At 42.2% G+C, this 24185-nt stretch overlaps 1 protein-coding gene across 2 annotated transcripts in view; it reads right to left on the bottom strand.

Annotated features, from left to right (window-relative positions):
- Positions 1-16829, bottom strand: part of ZMYM4 (zinc finger MYM-type containing 4) — a 157293-nt gene extending 140464 nt beyond the window's left edge. The window contains exons 1-3 of one of the 2 annotated variants that reach the window (XM_033955236.1): positions 16616-16829; positions 9950-9983; positions 4629-5117 (exon numbers count right to left, since the gene is read on the bottom strand). In XM_033955236.1, coding sequence (XP_033811127.1) covers positions 4629-5117; positions 9950-9983; positions 16616-16657 — 565 coding nt within the window. In that variant the 5' untranslated portion in view covers positions 16658-16829. Of the gene's footprint in view, positions 1-4628; positions 5118-9937; positions 9984-16615 lie in introns of both variants that reach the window. The other variant, XM_033955235.1, reaches the window with a different exon arrangement.
- Between the last annotated feature and the right edge of the window lie 7356 nt (positions 16830-24185).

Genomic DNA, 24185 nt, shown 5'->3' on the forward strand with positions numbered 1-24185 from the left:
GATTGTTGTGCTTTTTTGAAAAATTCAAACAAACAGATTTTTCTCTCAAAGTTACATCAGGGAGTGCTAGGGAGGTAAAATTCCTAGATGTTATAAGTGACTGCTTCTTGGACAACTGGTCCAGGAACTGACAAGAGGGGAAGCTATTTTAGATTTGGTCCTTGGCTCTGCTGGGAAAGTGATAATCAACGTGATCAAATTTGAGCTGATATCTAGAGTGACAAAGCTAAAGAAATCTACTGTAGTGACATTTCATTTTCAAAAGGGCAACTATAATAAAATGAGGAACATGGTTAAAAAGAATCTAAAAGGATTGATGGCAAAGGTTAGGACTATAAACTAGGCATGGATGTTATTTAAAAATGCCATGGTGGAAGCCCAGACCAGATGTATTCCATGTAGTAACAAAGGAGGAAAGAAGTGAAAACAAGAGCTGGCATGGTTAAAAGGTGAAGAGGCCATTAGAGCCAAAAAAAACATTCTTTAAAGAATGGAAAAAGATCCAAATGAAGAAAATAAGAACAGATATAAGCACTGGCAAATTAGATGCAAAGTACTGATAAAGCTAAAAAAGGGATATGAAGAGAGACTTACCAAAGAGGCAAAAACCTCATAGCAACAATTTTTTAAGGTATATCAGAAACAGAAAAAATGTGAGGGAATCCGTGGGACTGCTGGAAGATCAAGGAGCAAAAAGGGGCACTCAGAGAAGATAAGGACATAGTGGAGAGACTGAGTGACGTAAGAGATCTATCTGAACCGGAAATGGTTTTCAAGGATGCAGAGGAACTGAAAAAATATCTTGGTGAGCCAGGAAGACATACTAAACCAAACAAGTTAAAGAATGATAAATCACCTGGACCAGATGGCAGACATCCCAGGATACTGAAAGAACTCAAATGGTAAACCTGACTAAGTGTGGTGCCAGGCAAAAGTAGAAACAATTATTTAAAAAATAGTGGAACATGTAGGCAAACATGATTTAATGGGAGAGTCAGCATGGGTTCAGCCAAGGGAGGTCCTGCCTCACCAATCTGCTTGATTTCTTTGAAGGTGTGAATAAACATGCTGATTGATACAGTGTATCTAGTTTTTAGAAAGCTTTTGACAAAGTTCCTCATGAGAGGCTCCTGAAATGATTAGAGTGATGGGATAGGAGGCAATGTTCAATTGTGGATTAGGAATTGGTTATCGGACAGAAAACAGAGGGTAGGGTTAAATGGCCATTTTTCTCAATGAAGGAGGGTACTAAGACCAGTGCTATTTATCTATTTATAAATGATCTGGAAATTGGAATGACAAGAGAGGTGATTAAATTTGCAAATTACACTAAACTTTCAAAGTTGTTAAAATGTATATAGGCTGAAAAATTGCAGGCAGACTTTAGGAAATTTGAAGACTGGGCATCCAAATGGCAGATGAAATTTAATGTGGACAAATGCAAAGTGATGTACATTAGTAAGAATAATGCCTCTATCACTCCATGGTGCGACCTCTTCTTGACATTCAATTCTGGTCATCTTATCTCAAAAAAGATACAGCGGAACTAAAAAAAAAAAAAAAAGTTCAAAGAAGAGCGACCAAGATGAAAAAGGGGTTGGAACTACTCTCGTATGAAGAAAGACAGAAGAGGTTAAGACTTCAGCTTGGAAAAGAGATGGCTGAGGGGAGATATGATTGAAATCTACAAAGGCTAGGGACAAGAATTTACAGGAAAATACTTTTAAAAATCAAGGAGGAGGAAATATTTTTCTACTCAGAGAGTAGTTAAGCTCTGGAGTGCATTGCCAGAGGATGTGGTAAGAGCACTTAATGCAGCTGGTTTAAAAAGAAAGTTTGGACAAGTTCCTGGAGGAAAGTCCATAGTTTGCTATTGAGACAGACATGGGGGAAGCCACTGCTTGCCCTGATCGGTAGCATGGAATGTTGCTACTATTTGGATTTTTGCCAGGTACTTGTGACCCTTATTTGCCACCATAATGATAGGATACTGGGCTAGATAGACCACTGGTCTGACCCAGTAAGGCTATTCTTAGGTTCTCAAGTGTGCTGATGTGTATTGCCATTACCTTGTTTTTAATACAGTCTTGCACATTTACTAAAAATGTGACAAACAGATATATAGTACCTCATTTTATGAGGTAAAATGCATGGTTCCCCCCTTTCACTATGTAGTAATTAGGTCAAGAAGTTCACATTAGATAGGGTGATCTCTGAACTAGCACTGAAACCTTGCCAGCAGCACTTTGGAAGAAATGAAACTATAGATCTAATAGGAACAATCGGCTTTAGATCTTATGATTATACTGTATTGCTAAAAAAAATATATATATATTTTTTTTAAATTTAATAAGTATTAGAGAACTCTCACTTCAATATGTTGTTTTATGTTAACAAAAAGTTTCCCTGATTTTGTTTACCAGATTCCTCTGGAAATCTTTTTGAAGGCTTAGTGTTGTGCTAATATCCAAATTATTGACCCTTGAAGAAGCTATGCAGAAGTGCAATATCCATTATGATGAGAAAGTAACTATCTGTAAGTAGACTTCCTTCTTTCTGCTATTGCAAAACAGGACTGACAAGTGCATTATCATAACCAACTAACTTTCTAAGAGTTAATCCTGAACAGATTGGGCAAATACTTCCCAGAGCTTGGCCCTAAGGTATTCATGATATTATACATTTATCTGAGTTTGACTCAAAATTCTGGCCCACTTTCAACTGTTGCAGAATATGACTGCAAAATGGAATATGGGGGAGAGCGGGCAAAGATGGGATGTTTATCCATCTGTGTATAATCCTACAATGTTTTTTGAGACAAGAATAGGATTCAGTTAAGCCTTGGACATGCTCACTTCTAGCATAATAGAACTAAACATTTTTTAGGGAGGAAAAAAGATCTTCCACAGACATGTCAACATAGCAGCTGTATTGTTATTAGGGACTTAGGACAGAAAAATGGTAATCTTAGAGAAATGATAAGTAGTTGGTTTATTTTTATGTTTAACTTTAGTATGCATATAATTTTGTAAAGCGTTCTGGGCATTATCAGGAAGATGGGGTAAATAATGAAAAAAATTAAACTACAAAAAGCAGAAACCACACCTTTTTGTAGTCTCTGTACGTACAAGTATTTCTGTCATAATTTTTCCAATTGTATGTTATTTGCTGAATTGCTACACTAGTTAAAATAAATAAAAGTTTGTTGTTATTTGACGAGATTTGACTCCTTGCTCTCATTGTCGTTCCAAATAAAATAGTATCATATATCAAGGCTACCGGGTTTTCCAACATCCTATTTATTTATTTATTTTTTTATTTATTTTGACTGGTGTAGCAATTCAGCAAATAACATACAATTGGAAAAATTATGACAGGTTAAATTACAATTTTTGGTGGAATTCTGTAGGTCATATATACAAAATGGAACGTACAATAGCAACACAAAAAGGATATTTTGGTAAATTTCAGAAGATCTGGGGACCATTAACAGATTTTTGTAATGAATGATAACTTTTTCCCAAGGTAAGATATTTGATTAGAGGGGAAATGGGGGGGGGGGTATTTTTATTATCTCATAATATATCAATAGTTTCATTGTAATGGTACTTGTATGTAATTCTGTGTTGGGAGGGGATGGGATGGGAGGGTTTTCTATTCAATAAGAATAGTTTAAATATTAGGTGTATTACTTAATATTCAAAATATTATAGAATATTAATTTGTAATGAAATGTTGTATTTAAAGTGTTATATGAGAGTTAATCAAGTGTGTATTTATAAGTTCATATGATTTTATCTTCTACACTTGTTGCAATATGCAAAAAGGAATAAAGAATCAAAAACACACACACAAAAAAAGTATTTCTGCAGAAGATCTTTTACTTCCCAGTAGGCATACAAGAAGGTAGAAGGGCAACCAAATGGAGTGGGAATGGCCAAAAGTCAAACGCTAGAAAAAAATGCTGCGTTCTACTCTGCTGGCATATCTAAGACTTAAGCAGGCTGAATCAGACAAGAACATGTGGTCAAGATTAGCAATTATCATGAAAAGAAATATATGCTTACTGACGACTCAGGTTCTTTCACCTCTTTCTACTTCTCTTGAAAGACAGTATTTTATAATAGCTTTTCCACATGTTAACCAAATCTTGAGAGTTTCAAGTTCAATCTTATATGCATGATGTTAAGACATCATTGTCAAAGTCACAATGGGCTTAGTGGAAGTTCTAATTTTTAAAGACTGCATTCAGAATATAAAGCCGATATGCATTAGTATAACACATTTCGATTATGTCTTATATAAGCTGTGTAAATGAGTTAGTTTGGAGTAGCTAATTTCTCTGACCAACTGCTTATATCTCCAAGAGAAACTTGCATGAATAAAATACATGCAAAGAAAATAGGATTTTTACTGTTGCATGCATCCTGCCATTTCTTTAATCACTAACAACAGTTTGATTTTAATTTTCTCAAACATCCAAACAAATCAAGAGAACATGCTTTTTATAAAAGCCTACCTGTATAATGAGGTACCCAAGCTCTGCAATTTATTACTACTGATTGCTTTGAAACATTCCCTTTTTTAAACTAGGATTTCACAAATATTTAATGCACATTTCATATTACCTTGTTTATCAAGAAAATTGCTTTTCAGTCTTGAATCCAGCTCTTTAGGGATCTTTTCCAAACGTCTATCACGTTCTTGAAAAGACATGCCTTTTGGTGAAAAGGTTTCTCTACTGTTCTCTCTTGTTAAGGCAAAATCCTTCCGAATGGATTTCAACATGGAGTCCTGGCCCAGCTGGGAAGCAAGGTCCAAATGTCTAAGATTCTTTAAGGTCATTTCCTTTTCACTGTCTGTTTCATGTTCTGTCAGTGTTCTCTCCTCTTCCATCATGTTTTCAGAATGAAGCACAGAAGAAAGATTTTCTTTTGAAGTAAAATCCTGCTCATCTTCATTTTCGCTTCCAACAGGAACCCCAGCAAGATCCCTTGAATTAACAAAATAGTCCTCATCTAGTAGTGAATTTTCAGATCCCGTCGGATTTCGCAGACCAAATGAGATGGGCCCAATGGCAGGCGTAAGGCTGTGATCAGTTTCTACATGTATATCACCTAGGGAGGAAAGGCATGCCATCAGGTCAATGAATGCAAGCAGCTGACCAATCATGACAAAGTAACAGTCTTCCAGATTCTAACTAGAGAATGACACAGTGGATGTTAGCCGCGGCTAGCAACTAGTAGCCACGGCTAGCAGCGAGTAGCTGCGGATACCCTGCCAAAACGGTGGAGGGGGGAAGGTGCTCACCGCGGTTATGGGGACAAGGCCATCCACCGCCCCGTGGAGCAGTGAATGGCCTTGTCCCTGCAGTTAAGGGAGGGGGCCGCGTGGCCCCCTCCCTACAAATCTATCTCCCTCCTAATTACCTTTGCGGCATGTTTTATGGTTTCAGAGTACTTGTTGAAAGCCGCCGGAGCCTACGTGCATCACGTGCGTGTGTGGGCGGAAGCTTCTCCTCTGACACAACATCTCCTCTGATGCAACCACCCACAGTGCGCACTCTTGGTGCCTCCCTGGCGATTGACATACACCAATGCTTTAGCATTGTCCAAGAAAACTCTAACCTTTTGTCCCTTCTACAGTCTCTGCAATGCCAATCAAATGGATCAGAGTTCTAATCTGATGATCAGCCACTTCCTTTGGGAGGCCAACCAACACCCCTGGATCAGGTGTCCATTGCTGTGAACCCCCCCAGCTGAACACAATTACCCATGAGGTTATTCGGAGGGGCATGACTCATGACAATGCCTATGGGTGGAGCCACCAGTCCATACTGACCCAAGTTTCCAGTGTCCACAGCAGACACATCTGCAGGGAGTTCAACTGAGGTGACCACCACGAAAGCAAAGTGTTCTGGAGAGCTTTCGCCCAGGGGACCATATCTATCATTGCTGCCATGGAGCCTAGCACTTGGGAGGTAGTACCAGCAATCTCGTTATGTGAGTGCAAAGCTTCTGTATGCCTCTGGTAGACAGACATGACCGTCTGCCATGTTGAAGACGACCCCGAGTTATTCCAGGGATTGGGATGATACAAAAAAAAGCAAAACTAAAAAGGAAGACCAACACAAAACTGATAAAAAATGAAATATTGAGAAATATTTTACAGACCCATTTTTCCACATCAGAAGAGATCTACTAAATGTTTGCCCAGAGAAAACCAAACAAATGCTAAAGGAAGTAGGGAAGAAGCAGAGTAGCAGCTGAACTGGCATAAGCTTGAAATTTGCAAACACAGCTTTCATGCCTTAGCTACTATCCATTTCACTTTCTGAAACATTCATAATTTAGTCACCTTTTATAAAAATGTTCATACAGTATATTCACCCATCAGTATTTATGAAAAATGAATGATACAGTACCTACAATTGGATTTTTGACAAGTACTACTCATATGTTTCAAATATCTTAGGCATAGGAAGGGGTGTAAATGCATTAAGGAAAAAAAGGAAAAATTGGATGCCAGTCAAAAATATTTTCTCTGTGGACAAGCAGAAGAGAGTGATCCACACCAAGTGATGTCATATTGATGGCACCACAATAAAGTGCTCCTCCCTTAGCCTGGAAAAATCCAAATATTTTCTGATCTACCAGCCCTCTTGCATACTCTCCTCAAATCTGTTTTTTACAAAGCACAATGACTGGAGTTGCTCCTCTCCCAAGGATTTTTCTTCTACTAGCCTTTGTACTAATTTCTTATTTCAAGCACAATGTGCATCCTGCCAGAGCTGGTGTTAGATAGCGAGTGTGAGCTAGGACCTAACAGAGAGGAAAAGACTTTTGTTTATAGCGTTGGTGTGAGATTGGGGAGGGTGGAAAAGCTACAAAATAAACCCATCAGGATGTTTAAAAAAAAAAAAACGCCCGATTGGGCAGGAAAAGCAAATTGAATCATTGAAATGGAAATTTTTCCCCTGAATCTGGCAACAATACTAAGCACATGAACCACCATATAAAGTTTCCTTTTGTGGGGATCACAAAGAAATATCTATCTCCCCACAATAGGCTGGTCAATACTTCTAACTGTCTTCATTCTACCCAAGCTACTACCCTAAGCACAGCTGGTTCATGGACTCCATTATGCCCTCTCCTGGCAAATCCGAAGCTCCAATACGTCACCCAAAGGATGGCAAGTGCATGCTTGCCTTCTCTTAATGGAGCCTAGAATCCAAGCAGCCTTTTCCTATGGACACCCTCTATTCCTGAAACTACTGCCTCATCACTGTATCTCCTCTATTAAACTGCCCTCTTATCATTCAAGATCTGTCAGTCAAACCTTCCTCCTTTCCTAGATGCTGTTGATACCACATACACTTTCCAGATCCCTTTGTTCGACCAAAGGGAATCTACTTTCAGTACCCTCCTTAAAGATTATCAGCGCGAGACGTGCCGAGATCTCAGTCATCGCACCACAGTTATGGAACTCACTCCCAAGCAATATCAGAGAAGGACCTACATTAGACATGTTTAAAAGTTCATTGAAAACCTTTCTTTATAAAAATGCCTTTGAAAAATTGCTATGGGTGATGCAAGAGAGAGAGAGAGAAAAAAAAAAAAGAGGCATTTAATTACCTCTTTGCTTCACCTATCAAGTAAGCAATGCAACACAGCAGACACAATGTTTCCAGAAGGGAGATTGCTGCTTTCTGGCAGTTATGTACAATGAGTAGTTCCTTAACAGACTGATTTACCAAACTTTCTTTGCCTATGGACACAGCTTATAAAGGAACGAGACCGAGATCTATGGAGATCTCCTCCTCTACAGCCACACCTCAAACTTACTGTGGTTATGTGTAGGGGTGGAAGAGAATGGACAAAGGGATTTGGGGTTGGCTCTTAAATTCCATGAAAATTTGTTAAAGCTTTGCAGTAGGGCAGAATATCCTAGTGGAAAGCCTCAACTGTAGTATGGGCTTTCATGAGTAGCCTTTCCCTACAAATAAGTCAACAACCTCAAAACTAAATGCCCTCCTTCTGTGCCAGAAACCCAGCCAGGATGTCGCTCACCTACTCGATCTCACACCGAGCTTATGTCTATCCCCATTCCCTTGATTAGACGCATCATACCTAAATATGACAGACCAAGGCCTCTAAAATCCTCATTGCCTCCTCTACAAGCTTAAATCAAAGCTGTTCCTAAGTTACTGAACGATTACACCTCCTTATTACCTTTCCCTCCTGCCAACCTTGGTCTCAACACAACAGCACAGCAATTTCAACCTGCAGTCTCTGGCACTCAACCTTGAATGTTTACCTTAGCTTCCAGAATCCTAGCATTATACCAAATACAGGAAATCTTGCTTCTGTTCTGATGCACTCTCACCTGCAAATCTTGTCACCTCATGTTTGGCAGACAATCAAGACCCTTTCATGTGTCCAACTGACCTCCATCTCTAATAGCTTCTAGAACTCAGGTCTCTTAGGTTCCATCTGGCAGCTCTCTCTCATTTCCATCAGCATGGAGTAGGAAATTCATGTTTCTCAAGGTTAAGAGTGTTTTCAACTTCTAGCCACCCTATCCATTGGCTGCTACCATCATGTAACCTCAACTCTTCCTCAGGGCTGTTGCTTTCAGCATGACACATTAGTGAGCTTCAGTTTCTAGTGTACTTACCCCCCCCAAATACCAAGTTTCAGACAAAGTCATCTTGTAATTCTATATTAACCCATTCAATATTCTCCCTACTTCTTCCCCTCACTGTATATCACCTTAAAAAGAAAATTCCTTCCACATGCTATACTGTCATCAGGTGCTTGTCTTCTACCTTTTTCAGAGACAGGACTCCTACAAGGATGCTCAGAAGTTTTTCCTATGACCAAGAGAACTCTCTTCTTTGATCATCAAATGCATCTCTTACTACTAGAGTTCACTCAGACATTCCAGAATTTGAATATGCTCACCACTCATAAGCAATGGCCACCTTCATAGCAGAACTCCTCTACATAAAATCTGTAGGATTGCTATCAACATGTCACATTATTATCTCAACTAGGCTTGAGCAACCACAATTCGAGGGTCACAATCCATTTTAGGGATTCAAGATTCATGCATTTATTATAGAAATTTGCATACAATGGAAGCAATATGTGCAAATCAATCTCATATATATTCACTAAAAATCTTGAAAACCCAAACTGGCTGTGGCCCTTGAGGACCATGGTTGCCTATCGCTGACCTAGGCAATTATGCAGACAGCCTTTTGGAAAAGCCACCCTGAAGTTTTCTCCAAAATCTATCCTCCCCATATGACAACTCACTGTGCTCAGCATTCAACTAATCAAATGCCAAGCTGATCTTTCTCACACCATTGCCAGCTTTTTCAGTCACCTTCTATGTGCATCACTCTCTGCCTGTCCATGGAGAAAACTAGATTTCTTTCCAGTAGCAGGGGATCTTCAGGGACAGCAAGGTAAGAGATTGGCCTCCAGGAACTGAGCAGAATGATACTACAGATGTTTCTGAACAATTTCTCATCTATAGCCCATGTCCTGACCTCTTTTAGAAAAGTTCAGGAAAGGTTACAGTTATTTTAATTGCTATACCGCCATTTTCAACAAAGTCAAATCAAAGCGGTGTACAGCACAGGGTTGTACAAGAAGTCTGGCACACACTCAGAATTTTGTATACTTTTGGGCTACAGGAAAAGCACTCTTTGTCAAGTGTTATGAGGATAACTTTGTGTGCATCACTTATCCTGCTGTCCATGGAGAACCATTGTTACAAAAAAGAAACCTATTATGGAGATCCTGAATACATTTCATTCAAAATAGACAGTGAATCATAGGTACCCACAAGGGGCAATTGGTGTACCAACAAATATAACAAAGCCTGAAGACAGTAAAATAATTGTCACATAACATAAAGAGGCACCTACAGTTCTCCGCACCTCCATCAAAAACTACACCAGGTTTCTCTTCAAACTGTGAAAAAAAAGGGAAAAAAAATAGTTTTAGTAATCTGAATAGTTATAGCAAATGTGTAATGTACAGTTTAAAGTCATAAGAGCATTAATGTTGGTCCTTTTAAAGCATTTCAGTACATGAGTACTGTATAATTTTAGAGACTTATCTGAAAGAAAAGCCTGTGATATCTCCAAAACTTGTGTATTGCATCACTGAAGTCGACATGGGATATAACCTCGACATTGCCCTGGTCCTCAGGTACTTCCAAATGTTCTGAAATCATCTCTGTGATCTCAGGATGAGGGGGGGAAACAGCAGACTGGGACTTAGTGCTGCATAATAATGAAAGCTGGGTAGCAGGAACACGCGGAGTCTCCAAATTCAACTCCCGCATGGAAACAAAATTAACTTCTAATTCTGCTGGTCTAAATAGCCTGCATACAGTAGGATCCTCACCATGATCCAGGGCTACCAGAGACTCCTGTCTGGCAGCCCCTGAAATCCACTATCCTCCATGGAGGATTCATGCTTGGAGGAGACGAATGGAATCAGATCCCCATTTTCCAAGTCTCTTTCAGACTTTATCTGCAGGTCTTGCAGCTCCACAGGCTGCAGCAGGACCACAATCTCAGAGGACAAACCCCTCTGTGATGATACCACTCTGTTTTCCAACTGTGATGACCCTCTATATTTTTGAACACTGCATATATTAGGGTAACAAAATCAGGGTCAAAGACCTGACTTGGGCCCTCTGAGGTCCTTTATAGGTCCAGCTCATGTGTCCTCCCCAGGTCTGCGGTGTCCAACCAGATGCGCTTTGCCACAGATGCCAAGTCACAATTAAAGGGTCCTGGAAGGAATTTACGCCCCATATCCTGAGACTTCAGAAACTCTGAGCCCATGGAAGGACCAAGGGGGCTCCAGCCCTCGTCATGTGCCCTGCAGCATGCATTACACGGATGCTCCTCTGGAGCTCTTTCGGTGCAATTCTGGCAAGAAAGGTAGACAAACTGCCCAAGGAGTCCATCAATATCGATATAAAGTAAAATTGATGTGTTTGCTAGAGGCAGATAGAGGGTTTAAAAAATTTAAACAGGGAATTCAAAATGGACATTGTGGCAGCATTTTGGCACCCAAAGATGGCCCAAGGAAGCAAAGCAGAAAGGTCAAAAACTCCCAAAATAGGATTTTAGAGGTGCGGGAACCCTGGACAGCCCAAAAAAACTGACCCGATGTCTCCCATAGCAGAAATAGACTGTACTCACAGATCTGCCATGTGCTGTGTAGTACAGCCTAATTTGCCAATTCAAATTGATTTTGTTCTTGGGAAAAAAAAACCTCAACAATTCAGTGAGTCCCGACATACCTCCGGGCCTCCTAAATCAGCAGCACTGGTGGTGGCTGGCTAGCAAAGGAAGCGCTTTGAAGAGGCTGCTCATGCCCTGCTCTGCCAGGGCTTTCCCTCCACAGCATCACTGATGATGTAGCAGAGGGAAGCCCAGATTAAAAACCTGAAAAAGAAACTATGCAAAGCATAAGGAAAAAAAAACAGCCCAAAAACAGACATCTTATCAATTGATATCAACTCGCTTGTAAAAGATAAAACTGAGGAGAATGGGCAGTACCCAGGGAGACAAGAAGGCGGAGCTGAGAAAAATGATTTATGTCTTCTACAAAAGAACTCACGGGTGAAGGTGCATAATCCAGCCATAAGGAATCAGATTCTGTATGCACAGGAATAAGCTATTGTGTAATGGGCCATATGTTAATGTTCCTTCTGTGAATTGGTCAAAGTTGAAACACTTTGGATCAATCCATTCACAAAAACATCTCCTTAAGCGATTACTATATACATAAATGTCAACAGCTAATGAACAATCAAAAATGTTCTAACAGGTTAATCATGCCTCATATTTAAAGCAATAAGTGTAATTAACAAAAGCCAACAGTTTGAATTGTCAACAAATAAAGGCTCAATGGTACAGCATGATCAGTAATTAGATTAATACTTTTCTGGGACACACCCAGCCAGCCAGGTTTTCAGAATATCCAGAATGAATATGAACGAGACATCAGATCTCCATACTAGAGAATGACATGAGAACAAATTTTTCCCCATCCATGCAGGAACTCATTTTCCTGTCCCGTTGAGTTCTTTTCCTATCCCTGCCCCATTTCTGCAAACTCCATCCTCATCTGCACAAGCTTCAAACACTTTAAAATCATAAGTGTTTGAGGCTTGTGTGGTTAAGGTAGAGCTTACAGGAAAGGGACAGGGACAGCGACAAAACTTACGGGAACGGGACGAGGAAAAATTTGTTCCCATGTCATTCTCTACTCCATACAACAGATCCAGTGGATACAATCTCATGACTAATTGTTACAGAGATCCTAAAAAACTTGGCTGGTTAAATATGTTGGTAGATGGGGTTGAGAACCCTTGCTTCAGATTATAAATTACATCCCACCATTCAAAGGGGAGCGATTGGGAATAACTGAACAGGAGAAAACAGCTTTTCCATTTAAGCACTTGGCCCCACTGATACTGTTATGCACATAAACACTCGAGTTAATAGTCACAATAATGTTTTAGTGCAATGTGAAGTCTTAACACAGAGTTTTTTTAGTTTAAGGTTTATAAAGAACCCAATTATCTAGTAACTAATTCACAGTTAAACTTGGAGGAAGTTTGAAAAACACAAGCGTAAGATAATTTCATAAAGCAGGTCTTAAACTGTTCACCAATACATGTGCCAATAAGAGCATAGACTTAACACACACTGTGCCCAGGCATTTTTGCAGGGATGTAATTTAGGAACAGCTCAATATATACACATTTTATAAAAGAAACTACAACGCAAACTTATCCCATGGTATCAAAAATATTTTTTCTTTGTAATATATATTAAAAAAAACCTGGTGGTCTTCAGTCAGATAACTATGGCAACATACAGAATAGCCAAAGAATGCAATTCAAAACCCGTATACACAGCCTCAGCGTTTGGGGATTATTGATCAAGTAAATCAGATATTCTCAGACATTTTCCTACCCAAGATCATAAAATTCCTTTTGCTGGAGGTTACCAGCTATCTTGAAAACTAGTCACTTCACCTTCTCCTTTGGGTTCAGTAAACTGACTTATTATAAGCCGTTATAAGGATCATGGATCTGAACCTATCCAACATACTGTGCTGTATAAGTAGGCAAGCCATAAAATGAACACTTAGTTTGCTCCTACTCTCTTGAAAAAGAAAAAAAATCCACCTTTCACAATCTGTACTCCGGATCTATTTCAAAGTAAAAACTACATAGTCATCGCTAGCCAATGAGACAAAATCACAAATATATTTTCCAGAAACTGAATTTTTTTTTTTTAAATTAAAGAGCCACATATGGATTTGAAGAATTACTGCTTGTTACAAAGTACAGAAATGCAACTCCATTTGTCTGGACTTTTTACACTGCAGAGTAGTCACATTGGATCTACAAAATATGATGAGTGATATTTGACAATGAACGACGCAATTTTCAATATAAAACTATCAATTCAGCTTGGAAAATAAACGGCTGAGGGGAGATATGATTGAAGTCTACAAAATCTTGAGTGGAGTAGAACGGGTACAAGTGGATCGATTTTTCAGGACTTCAAAAATTACAAAGACTAGGGAACACTTGAAGTTACAGGGAAATAATTTTAAAACCAATAGGAGGAAATATTTTTCACTCAGAGAATAGTTAAGCTCTGGAGCGCATTGCCAGAGGTTGTGGTAAGAGCGGATAGCGTAGTCGGTTTTAAGAAGGGTTTGGACAATTTTCTGAGAAAGACAGGGGGGAAGCCACTGCTTGCTCTGTATCGGTAGCATGGAATGTTGCTACTCCTTGGGTTTTAGCCAGGTACTAGTGACCTGGATTGGCCACCGAGAGAATGGGCTACTGGGCTTGATGGACCATTGGTCTGACCCAGTAAAGCTATTCTTATGTTCTAAAAAAAACCAACAACAACAAAAAACCCTCAAACACGCCACAGTGTTTAAAATGCAATAGGAGTAGACCAATGGTTAGCAGAATGGGCTAGGAACCAGGTTAGATTTCCACTCTTCATTGCTTAACCTTCCACTGCCCAAGGTACAAAACTTAAGGCTGTAAGACCACTAGGGACAGGGAAAATTCCTTATGTAATTTATAAACTGCTTTGACTATATACTGCCTTTCTGTAGTACATATTTACAAGATTCTTTAAATATTTAATCTTCCCACAAAATAAATAAAAATTATTTGAAAGCTTTTCATGAAGCTTACTATTATACCAGTAATCGATGCCTTCTCTGCAAAACGTCATGTGTATGGGAGAGAGGAGGAAGATTTACCTCCCTACAATACTGGGACATCAGTAATATTAAAGATAACCAGCCTATAGGTACTGCATTTCTGATTGCAATTGTGTTCTAATGAATGCACACTATCAATGTGGGATGGAGGAGAGGGGAGAAAGACATACTTATACTAGACACTTGGGACTAGGCACAAAAAGCAGATGAATTTGGCAAAAATCTGAAGCTTGTAAGCGGTAGCTCCAAACATCAAATATTCAACTATAAATTATTGTTCATTTGCACATTTTACATTCATAATCATATTTTTAAAATAACCTTAACCTAGAGCATAGAAGATGGCTCTGTAGGTGCCAGTGGTGCTGGGCACCCTGAATACTGAGCAATCTCCATTGGTGTATCAATTTTGGCACCCCCAATCATTTTGAAGTGTTGACACTTATGACCTAAAGTGATTCTACCTTACAGTCACTCACTTAATGCCTAGACTATTAACATCAAGACATTTTGGCTGCAAAGGGATGCGAATATTGGCAGGTGTTGGGCGACTGCTTTACGATTGCTCACCAGAACTCTGTTGCCAACTTAGTCCACTTCTGTGTCCATTATGTATTATGTTTTTGTATAAATTATCATTGGTGTTCCATATACTCAAAGATAACCTTTATAGGACCAGGAAAACGGATTCTCTAAATGGCTTGCGATCATCACTTAAGTATACAGTAAAACCTTGGATTGCAAGTAACTTGGTTTGCAAGTGTTTTGCAAGACAAGCAAAACATTTGATTAAATTTTAACTTGCTATACAAGCAATGTCTTGCAATACAAGTACATACAGTATACAGACGTCACATCATCACAACTGAGACTATGGTTCTTCTCTCTCTGATGCTGCAGGAGTGTAGTGACTTCTGTAAATGAGCGAGGTCTTGCAATACAGTACGTATAGTATTTTGTATTAAAGTTTTTGGGTTGCAGAACGAATCGTCTGAGTTTCCATTATTTCCTATGGGGAAATTCACTTTGATATACGAGTGTTTTGGATTACAAGCATGCTTCTGGAACGAATTATGCTCGCAAACCAAGGTTTATAAGTACCAGAAAGATATTTTGAATTAAACTTGGCAATAGTAATCTACTGTATATGAGAAACACACTGAAATTCATATGGTAAAAAAGGACAAGAACTGCAGCAAGATGTGTAATTCCTGCTATATATTTTATGATTTTAGCATCAACTTGCAAGTCAAAAGGAGAATAGCCTTACTGGGTCAGACCAATGGTCCATCAAGCCCAGTAGCCCATTCTCCCGATAGCCAATCCAGGTCCCTAGTACCTGGGCAAAACCCAAGGAATAGCAACATTCCATGCTACCGATCAAGGGCAAGCAGTGGCTTCCCCATATCTTTCTCAATAGCACACTATGAACTTTTCCTCCCGGAAATTATCCGAACCTTTCTTAAAACCAGCTAAGCTATCCGCTCTTATCACAACTTCTGGCCATTTTTAAATGTACTTCTCTTAGCCCTCATTCTCCCTCAACTACTTTCCTTTACAAACCATGCTTCCTCAGTGCTGCTTGAAATTTCCAAAAAGATATTCCTTTAGTTTGCAGACAGAATGTACAGTCCTTTCTGATTCTGGCAATAGGTTTCATGGCCGTAACATGAATTATCTGGAGACAAGCAGGGGAGATGCAGACACCCTTGATGGTAACATCTTCTAATGGATCCAAGAGAACCCCCATTACAGGTAAGCAACTCTTATCTCGCTTGCATTTTTTTGCTTTACTTTTTAAGATCATGAATTAATGTGAGAAGTTGTGAAAGAGCCAGTAGCTGCAATTGAAGTCTGCTAATTTAAAGGCCACCCCCCCAAACAAACAAACAAACGGCGTGTGTGTGATTTTAATTGAATTGGAAACCACAACTAGTGTGACTGGAAAGAGCTGGTGGTTTGTAAAAGCGCACACGTGAGTGAGCAAGAGATAGACGATGGTTCCTACGGATGGGCCATTCGGCCTTTAGCTGCCATCATGCAACACAAGTTGTTGTTCTTCGCGCAGAGCCCAGAGCCGGCTATTGCCAGACATTTCAAGGTGGGTCTTTTCTTGCCACTTTGACATCTCCCGCCGAGCAGAGGGGCAAAACGGCAGTCGGACGCTGCGGCGGGCCAATGAGAAGTGAGCCCAACTTCCGAGAGGAGGCCGCAGCCGGGGACAATGCGTCGGGACCTCGTGTCTCCAGCGGCCTGCGCGAGCGTCGCCCCCGGACCCTCCCAATGAATGAAGCTTCCCCCTCCCCCACGCTCGCACCTACCCGCTGACGGCACTGGGGTTCCTGCTCCGTCGGCTCCGCCATGTTGGCCCCGCGCGCTTCACCCGCCGCCGCCGCCTCTGGCCGTGTGGGGGAGGGGAGCGAGAGCGCACAAACAAGCGGCGGGATGGCGGGGGCGAGCGCCGCCTCGGTGCCTCCTCCAGGGATCCCCCGCGCGCCCCCTTCCCGCCCCCCCCCGCGCGCACGCGCGCGAGACAGCCTCCAGGCGCGAGCGTCTTAAAGCACCAACGACAACCCGCGCTCGCTCCGCGCATGCGCGCGGAGCTCCCGGATGGCCGCGTGCCCTTCTTTTTTTTTTTTTTTTTTCCCAGCGCCCCTCTCTCTCTCCGTCTCGCTCTCGTCTTTCCCCCGCCCCGCGCCCCGCCTTCCCCACGGAGCAGGCGCGTTTCGGCTCGCTTGCCCCGCCCCGATCGTCACGCGCATGCGCACTCCCCCTCCCACACTAGCTGAGCAAGGCTGGAATGGCTGGTGGGCCTTAGTGAAACCACCCTGCCGGCCTCACGCAGAAATACGGCTCAGACGCCGTGCATAAACTTTCTGCCTGGGCACTTGGCCTCTTCAGCCTGCCTTGGCACTGGCCAACAGCCAGGGGATGGAATTTCACACTGGAACATCTCCTCCCCAGGCCCCACCATCACTGCCACTGGCCTGGTCTGTGCTTTTCTCACCCAGTTGCACTGCTTTCGAAAGTTGCTTGCATTAAATTTTGAGCACTTGCAGTTTGGGGACTGTTACAAAAGCTACCAATGTACATAGTTACACAATAGCTTGTAAGGCCTCTAATGCAAGCTGTCTCATCTGAAGTCAAGCCAAGATCCCACCACTACAGGAAGAGAGCAGGCACCAGCGTGTTTGAGCGCAGCATCTTGGGAAAGAGTTGCCACTTCTCAGCTTTGTCCTGCGCACGACAGTTGCTAAGGCTGCGGCGGACATTTGGGGTCAGCATGAGATGGGATTTGGCGTTCAGAGCCACTGTGGCGCTGCATAGGGTTACCATATGGCTCCAGAAAAAAAGAGGATGGATTGAGCTATCTGGGTTTTACTTCCTTTGCTTCCAAGAGAAGTAAAACTCAGATTGAGCTATCTGGGTTTTACTTCCTTTCAATCTGTCCTCCTTTTTCTGGAACATCCACAAAAGAGTGTACACGCCAATATAACTGGGATAGATGATTCTTTAGTCACTAAAAAGACCCAACTACCAGTGTTTCGGCTCTTGGCCTGCATCAGGGGTGTCTTTAAGATGTCTGTCATAATTCTTTACAAGAGTAGTCCCAATGTTAAATTAGACTGTTTACCACGACTTGCACTCAACAAACACTTTCTTCAATAGAAAGCGTTTATTGAGTCTCAGTTCTATTGGCGTGTAAACTCTTTGTGGGTGGTGTTTACTTTTCTGTGTATTTTTGATCCCTTTCTGTGTGCTGTACTTTTTCTGAAGCCATATGGTTACCCTAGCGCTGCAGCCTCAGCATCCTTCCAGCTCTTTGACTCTCTGCCTCATGGTAAGGGGGCGGGGGGAATTCTTATTCAAATTCACCGGAAATCCTCATTCAAATTTATTAAATTTTGGATGTTTTTTCAAGGTAAACAGGTGGAATTTTAAAAAAGTATCTGGCAACCCTGACTGGCTCCAACCCATAGCAGAATCTGCAGTTAAACATAGCTTAGCAAATGACAGCAGATAAAGACCAGAGTGGTCTATAAATTAATGATTTCATTTAAATTGTCCTATTTCTTAGATATTTCTGGCCCAAAAATCCAGAGCTTTGTCTAGTGGTGTGCTTAGGTTCCATCTACTAGAGTCTGTCAAAGCTCACTCCAGCTCATCGAAACCATTCCAACTGTCAAAGCCCTTCTCAGCCCAGTTCTTGGCTGCCATCAGCTGTTTGACGTACCTATGGGCCCCTTCTCAGAACTACTTCAATAAAGCCACATATCAGTGGTCTCAAACTTGCGGCCCGGGGATCATATGCAGCCCGTCAGGTACTATTTTGAGGCCCTCGATATGTTTATCATAATCACAAAAGTAAAATAAAACAGTTTCTTGATCATATGTCTCTTTAGCTATAAATTACAATATTATTATTGAGACTTAGCCAAAAGGAAAGATTTATAAACTATAAAAAGTTTTATCTTATGCAAAATTGTCATTTTTCTGAGGCCCTCCAAGTACCTACAAATCCAAAATGTGGCCCTGCAAAGGGTTTGAGTTGGAGACCACTGCCCCATATAGTTAGAACAGCACAGAAAGCAAGCTATTCAATGCTCAAATGATATTCAAATTATATGGGTGGTGTAGAGTGATAGCAAGGGAGAGAAATGCTTGGTGCATGTGCAGAACAATTTTGTGGTAAGTGCAGCTCTTGTTTGCATGCTCCAGGCAAATCTGACCATGAAAAACACATTGGTGCTGCTCTTCTGGGTATTAAATATAAGCTTTTCACATTTTTTAACTGAAGGGCAGAATGGCTGAGGGTAGGTGGGATGTATGTGTGTGTATGAGAGAGAGAAGGACAGAGTGGCTGAGGGTAGGTGAGATGTATGTGTGTGTGAGAGAGAGAGAAGGGCAGAGTGGCTTAGGGTAGGTGAGATGTATGTGTGAGAAAGAGAGAAGAGCAGAGGGTAGGTGGCATGTATGTGTGTGTGAGAGAGAAGGGTAGAGTGGCTGAGGGTACGTGGGATGTATGTGTGTGTGTGTGAGAGAGAAGAGCAGAGTGGCAGAGAGTATGGGATGTATGTGTGTGTGTGAGAGAGAGAAGGGCAGAGTGGCTGAGGGTAGGTGGGATGTGTGTGTGTGAGAGAAAGAGCAGGACAGAGTGGCTGAGGGTAGGTGGGATGTGTGTGAGAAAGAGAAGGGCAGAGTGGCTGAGGGTAGGTGGCATGTATATGTGTGTGAGAGAGAGTGGCTGAGGGTACATGGGGTGGGTGTGTGTGTGTGAGAAAGAGAAGGGCAGAAGGTAGGTGGGATGTGTGTGTGTGTGTGTGTATGTGTGAGAGAGAGAAGGGCAGAGTGGCTGAGGGTAGGTGGCATGAATGTGTGTGTGAGAGAGAGAGTGGCTGAGGGTACGTGGGATGTGTGTGTGAGAAAGAGAAGGGCAGAAGGTAGGTGGGATGTGTGTGTGTATGTGTGAAAGAGAGAGAAGGGTAGAGTGGCTGAGGGTAGGTGGGATGTGTGTGTGAGAGAGAGAAGGGCAGAGTGGCTGAGGGTAGGTAGGATGCGTGCGTGTGTGTGAGAGAGAGAGAGAGAAGGGCAGAGTGGCTGAGGGTAGGTGGCATGTATGTGTGTGTGAGAGAGAAGGGTAGAGTGGCTGAGGGTACGTGGGATGTATGTGTGTGTGTGTGAGAGAGAAGAGCAGAGTGGCAGAGAGTATGGGATGTATGTGTGTGTGAGAGAGAGAAGGGCAGAATGGCTGAGGGTAGGTGGGATGTGTGTGTGTGAGAGAAAGAGCAGGACAGAGTGGCTGAGGGTAAGTGGGATGTGTGTGAGAAAGAGAAGGGCAGAGTGGCTGAGGGTAGGTGGCATGTATATGTGTGTGAGAGAGAGTGGCTGAGGGTACATGGGGTGTGTGTGTGTGTGTGTGAGAAAGAGAAGGGCAGAAGGTAGGTGGGATGTGTGTGTGTATGTGTGAGAGAGAGAAGGGCAGAGTGGCTGAGGGTAGGTGGGATGTGTGTGTGAGAGAGAGAAGGGCAGAGTGGCTGAGGGTAGGTGGCATGTATGTGTGTGTGAGAGAGAGAGTGGCTGAGGGTACGTGGGATGTGTGTGTGTGTGTGAGAAAAAGAAGGGCAGAAGGTAGGTGGGATGTGTGTGTGTATGTGTGAAAGAGAGAGAAGGGTAGAGTGGCTGAGGGTAGGTGGGATGTGTGTGTGAGAGAGAGAAGGGCAGAGTGGCTGAGGGTAGGTAGGATGCGTGCGTGTGTGTGAGAGAGAGAGAGAGAAGGGCAGAGTGGCTGAGGGTAGGTGGCATGTATGTGTGTGTGAGAGAGAGAGTGGCTGAGGGTACGTGGGATGTATGTGTGTGTGTGTGAGAAAGAGAAGGGCAGAAGGTAGGTGGGATGTGTGTGTGTATGTGTGTGAGAGAGAGAAGGGCAGAGTGGCTGAGGGTAGGTGGGATGTGTGTGTGAGAGAGAGAAGGGCAGAGTGGCTGAGGGTAGGTAGGATGCGTGCGTGTGTGAGAGAGAGAAAGAAGGGCAGAGTGGCTGAGGATAGGTGGGATGTGTGTGTGAGAAAGAGAAAGGCAGAGTGGCTGAGGGTAGGTGGGATTTGTGTGTGAGAGAGAAGGGCAGAGTGGCTGAAGGTACGTGGGATGTATGTGTCTGTGTGAGAGAGAAGGGCAGAGTGGCAGAGGGTAGGTGGCATGTATATGTGTGAAAAGAGAGAAGGGCAGAGTGGCTGAGGGTAGGTGAGATGTATGTGTGTGTGAGAAACAGAGGAGCAGAGTGGCAGATGGTAGGTGGCATGTGTGTGTGAGAGAAGAGCAGAGTGGCAAAGGATAGGTGGCATGTATGTGAGGGAGAAGGGCAGAGTGGCTGAGGGTAGATGGGATGTGTGTGTGAAAGAGAGAGCGAAGGGAAGAGGCTGAGGATAGGTGGGATGTATGTGTGTGTGAGAGAGAAGAGCAGAGTGGCAGAGAGTATGGGATGTATGTGTGTATGTGAGAGAGAGAAGGGCAGAGTGGCTCAGGGTAGGTGGGATGTGTGTGTGAGAGAGAGAAGGGCAAAATGGCTGAGGGTAGGTGGGATATATGTGTGAGAGAAAGAGCAGGACAGTGGCTGAGGATAGGTGGGATGTGTGTGAGAGAGAGAGAAGGACAGAGTGGCTGAGGGTAGGTGGGATGTGTGCATGTGTAAGAGAAAGAGAAGGGCAGAGTGGCTGAGGGTAGGTGGCATGTATGTGTGTGTGTGAAAGAGAGAGTGGCTGAGGGTATTTGGGGGGTGTGTGTGAGAGAGAGAGAGAGAAAGAGAAGGACAGAGGGTAGGTGGGATGTATGCGTGAGAAAGAAGGGCAGAGTGGCTTAAGGTAAGTGGCATGTATGTATGTGTGTGTGTGTATGAGAGAGAGAAGGGCAAAGTAGTGAGTTGCTAGCAGGATGGGAACATCTAGGAGAAAGAGAAAAGCTGCAGCAAAACTTAAATGAGCTATAGTAACATACCTTTGTGTTAGGAAAGTAAGAAGAAAAGAAGACTACTTTGGTTCTATAAAGTGGTAGCTGAAAAAGATATTGTAGAAAAATTAAGACATGACAATACCTGAAAAAGCCGAGAGAGGCTACAAAAATAGGAAATTAATAAGAATAATAATAGTTTATAACGGTTTAAAGATGCAAATGGAAGAAAACAATAGCCAATACAGTAAAATATTTTTAGATAAGTTAGTGATAGAAGGACAAGATATTTTTAGATAAGACATTTTTAGACAAGATATTTTTAGATAAGTTAGTGATAGAAGGAAGTGAAAAGTGGCATTTTAAGGGCGAAGGGGAGGAATATGTAGAAGCTGATAAGGATAAAGCAGAATTGCTTAACAAATATTTCTGGTGTGTGTCCACAGATGAAGGGTCAGGAGTAGGAAAAAGTTGTAGAAATCCCCTTGAGGAAACACAGATCCATGTTGGATGAAATGCCTTCATTTTACAATTAGATTTGAGTTGTGTTTTTGATTTAGTTGATCACAATATTTTATTACACTGTCTGGATTCATTAGCTAGGAGAGCTGGAGCCAAAAAATCAGAGAAACTCTCATTGGGCTGAGATTTTTTTCAAATGTGCCACATAGTATATTTCTAAAAAATTTAGAGAGGCTACTTAATGTCCTGTGTGCAGACAGAAAGGCATAAATTTCTCTAAAAATCAATGAAAAATACATATGTATTTTTATGTGAAGAGACAAAGAGGAGATTGAGAGGGGACATGATTGAAACATTCAAGGTACTGGAGGGAATAGACTTAGTAGATAAGGACAGGTTGTTCACCCTCTCCAAGGTAGGGAGAACGAGAGGGCAATCTCTAAAGTTGAAAGGGGATAGATTCCGTACGAACATAAGGAAGTTCTTCTTTATCCAGAGAGACATTGCTTATGTTCTTATGGTGGAAAACTGGAATGCTCTTCCGGAGGCTGTTATAGGGGAAAACACCCTCCAGGGATTCAAGACAAAGTTAGACAAGTTCCTGCTGAACCAGAAAGAACGCAGGTAAGGCTAGTCTCAGTTAGGGCACTGGTCTTTGACCTAAGGGCCGCCATGTGAGCAGACTGCTGGGCACGATGGACCACTGGTCTGACCCAGCAGCGGTAATTCTTATGTTCACTCTCCCCAAAGGTACGAAAAAGTAAAAAATCACGTAGGAACTGCAGGGTGCAAGTCATAAGCAAATAGTGCAGATGACAACAATATGGAAAAATGTTTTCCTTTACTGGTACCAGCATTCATTGTTGTAGATTCACTTATGTTCCCATGCAAGATAGGATGGTTGCATGGGAGGTTCACTTATGTCTTTATGTGTGAGTGAGAAAGGCATAGTTCACCTGCAAGAAGGCTTGGCTGCAGAGTTAGAAAAGCCCTCTATTAATTTGTTTCTGTCTATCACTACTAAGACATTGCCATTTGACTAAGACAAGCATACTCCAAAACAGTGGCATAGCTGTGGGTGGGTCCATCCAAATTTGTTAAGGCTGGTGGGGATTCCCAAGCCCCGCTAGCTGAAAAAGTCCTGCTGTAGTGGCCCAGAGCACTCCGGTAATTGCTGCAGCCAGCAGCAATCACTACACCAGCTCACATCCCTCCTGAGCATGGTAGGAGAGAGGAAGGTTGGCTTTGCTGCAGTGAGTATGGGTCGCTGGAGCAGAACCTTTTCAGCTGGCAGGGCCTGGGGATCCCCTTCTGCTCAGGTATTTAGTTTGGGGTCATGGGGAGCAGAGGAAATTATGTGTACTCATCCACCTTTGGGCTCAGGCCCTCCAAAATGAGCACATCTGGCTACACTTCAGTAAATAAGCTCAAAATTAATTCTCAAAAAAACACAGTTTCGCTCTTTTCCTCAATAAATTCACCAGAACATGCTTTAAATTTCACTATGAAAAGAGTTAAAATTTTCATCAAAGACCTTAAGCTTTCATTCACACATCTCTAAGATGGTATCATCTTTCTATGCTCTCCATCAAATTTGATCCATTTGTTCATTTCTTCAACAAAGCTCTCTCCGTATTCTTATACATTCCCTCATCTGGTCCAAACTCGATTACTGCAATTCCATCCTTGTTGGTTTCCCGAAATATCAATTATGGTTCAAATATATTTTATTGAGCCAAACAAGATAAGTAAAGAATAGACAAGATGAAGCACAAACAAGCTCAAATTTTTGTTATTATACAAAACCCTACACAACTCCCCCCCCCGTTTCCCCCGACCACCCTTCCCCCCAAGCAAGTCCCCCCATACCTCCCCCCCCAGGGTCCTCCTTCCAAATGCCACATCAACAGAGGTGAAAAATGAACACAAGATAATGCAGGCATACTAACTGTAACAGAATAAGACAGGGGAACCCAAAATCAACAATTA

The sequence above is a fragment of the Geotrypetes seraphini genome, chromosome 8 (genome assembly GCF_902459505.1).
Source record: "Geotrypetes seraphini chromosome 8, aGeoSer1.1, whole genome shotgun sequence".
Classification (NCBI taxonomy): Eukaryota; Metazoa; Chordata; class Amphibia; order Gymnophiona; family Dermophiidae; genus Geotrypetes; species Geotrypetes seraphini.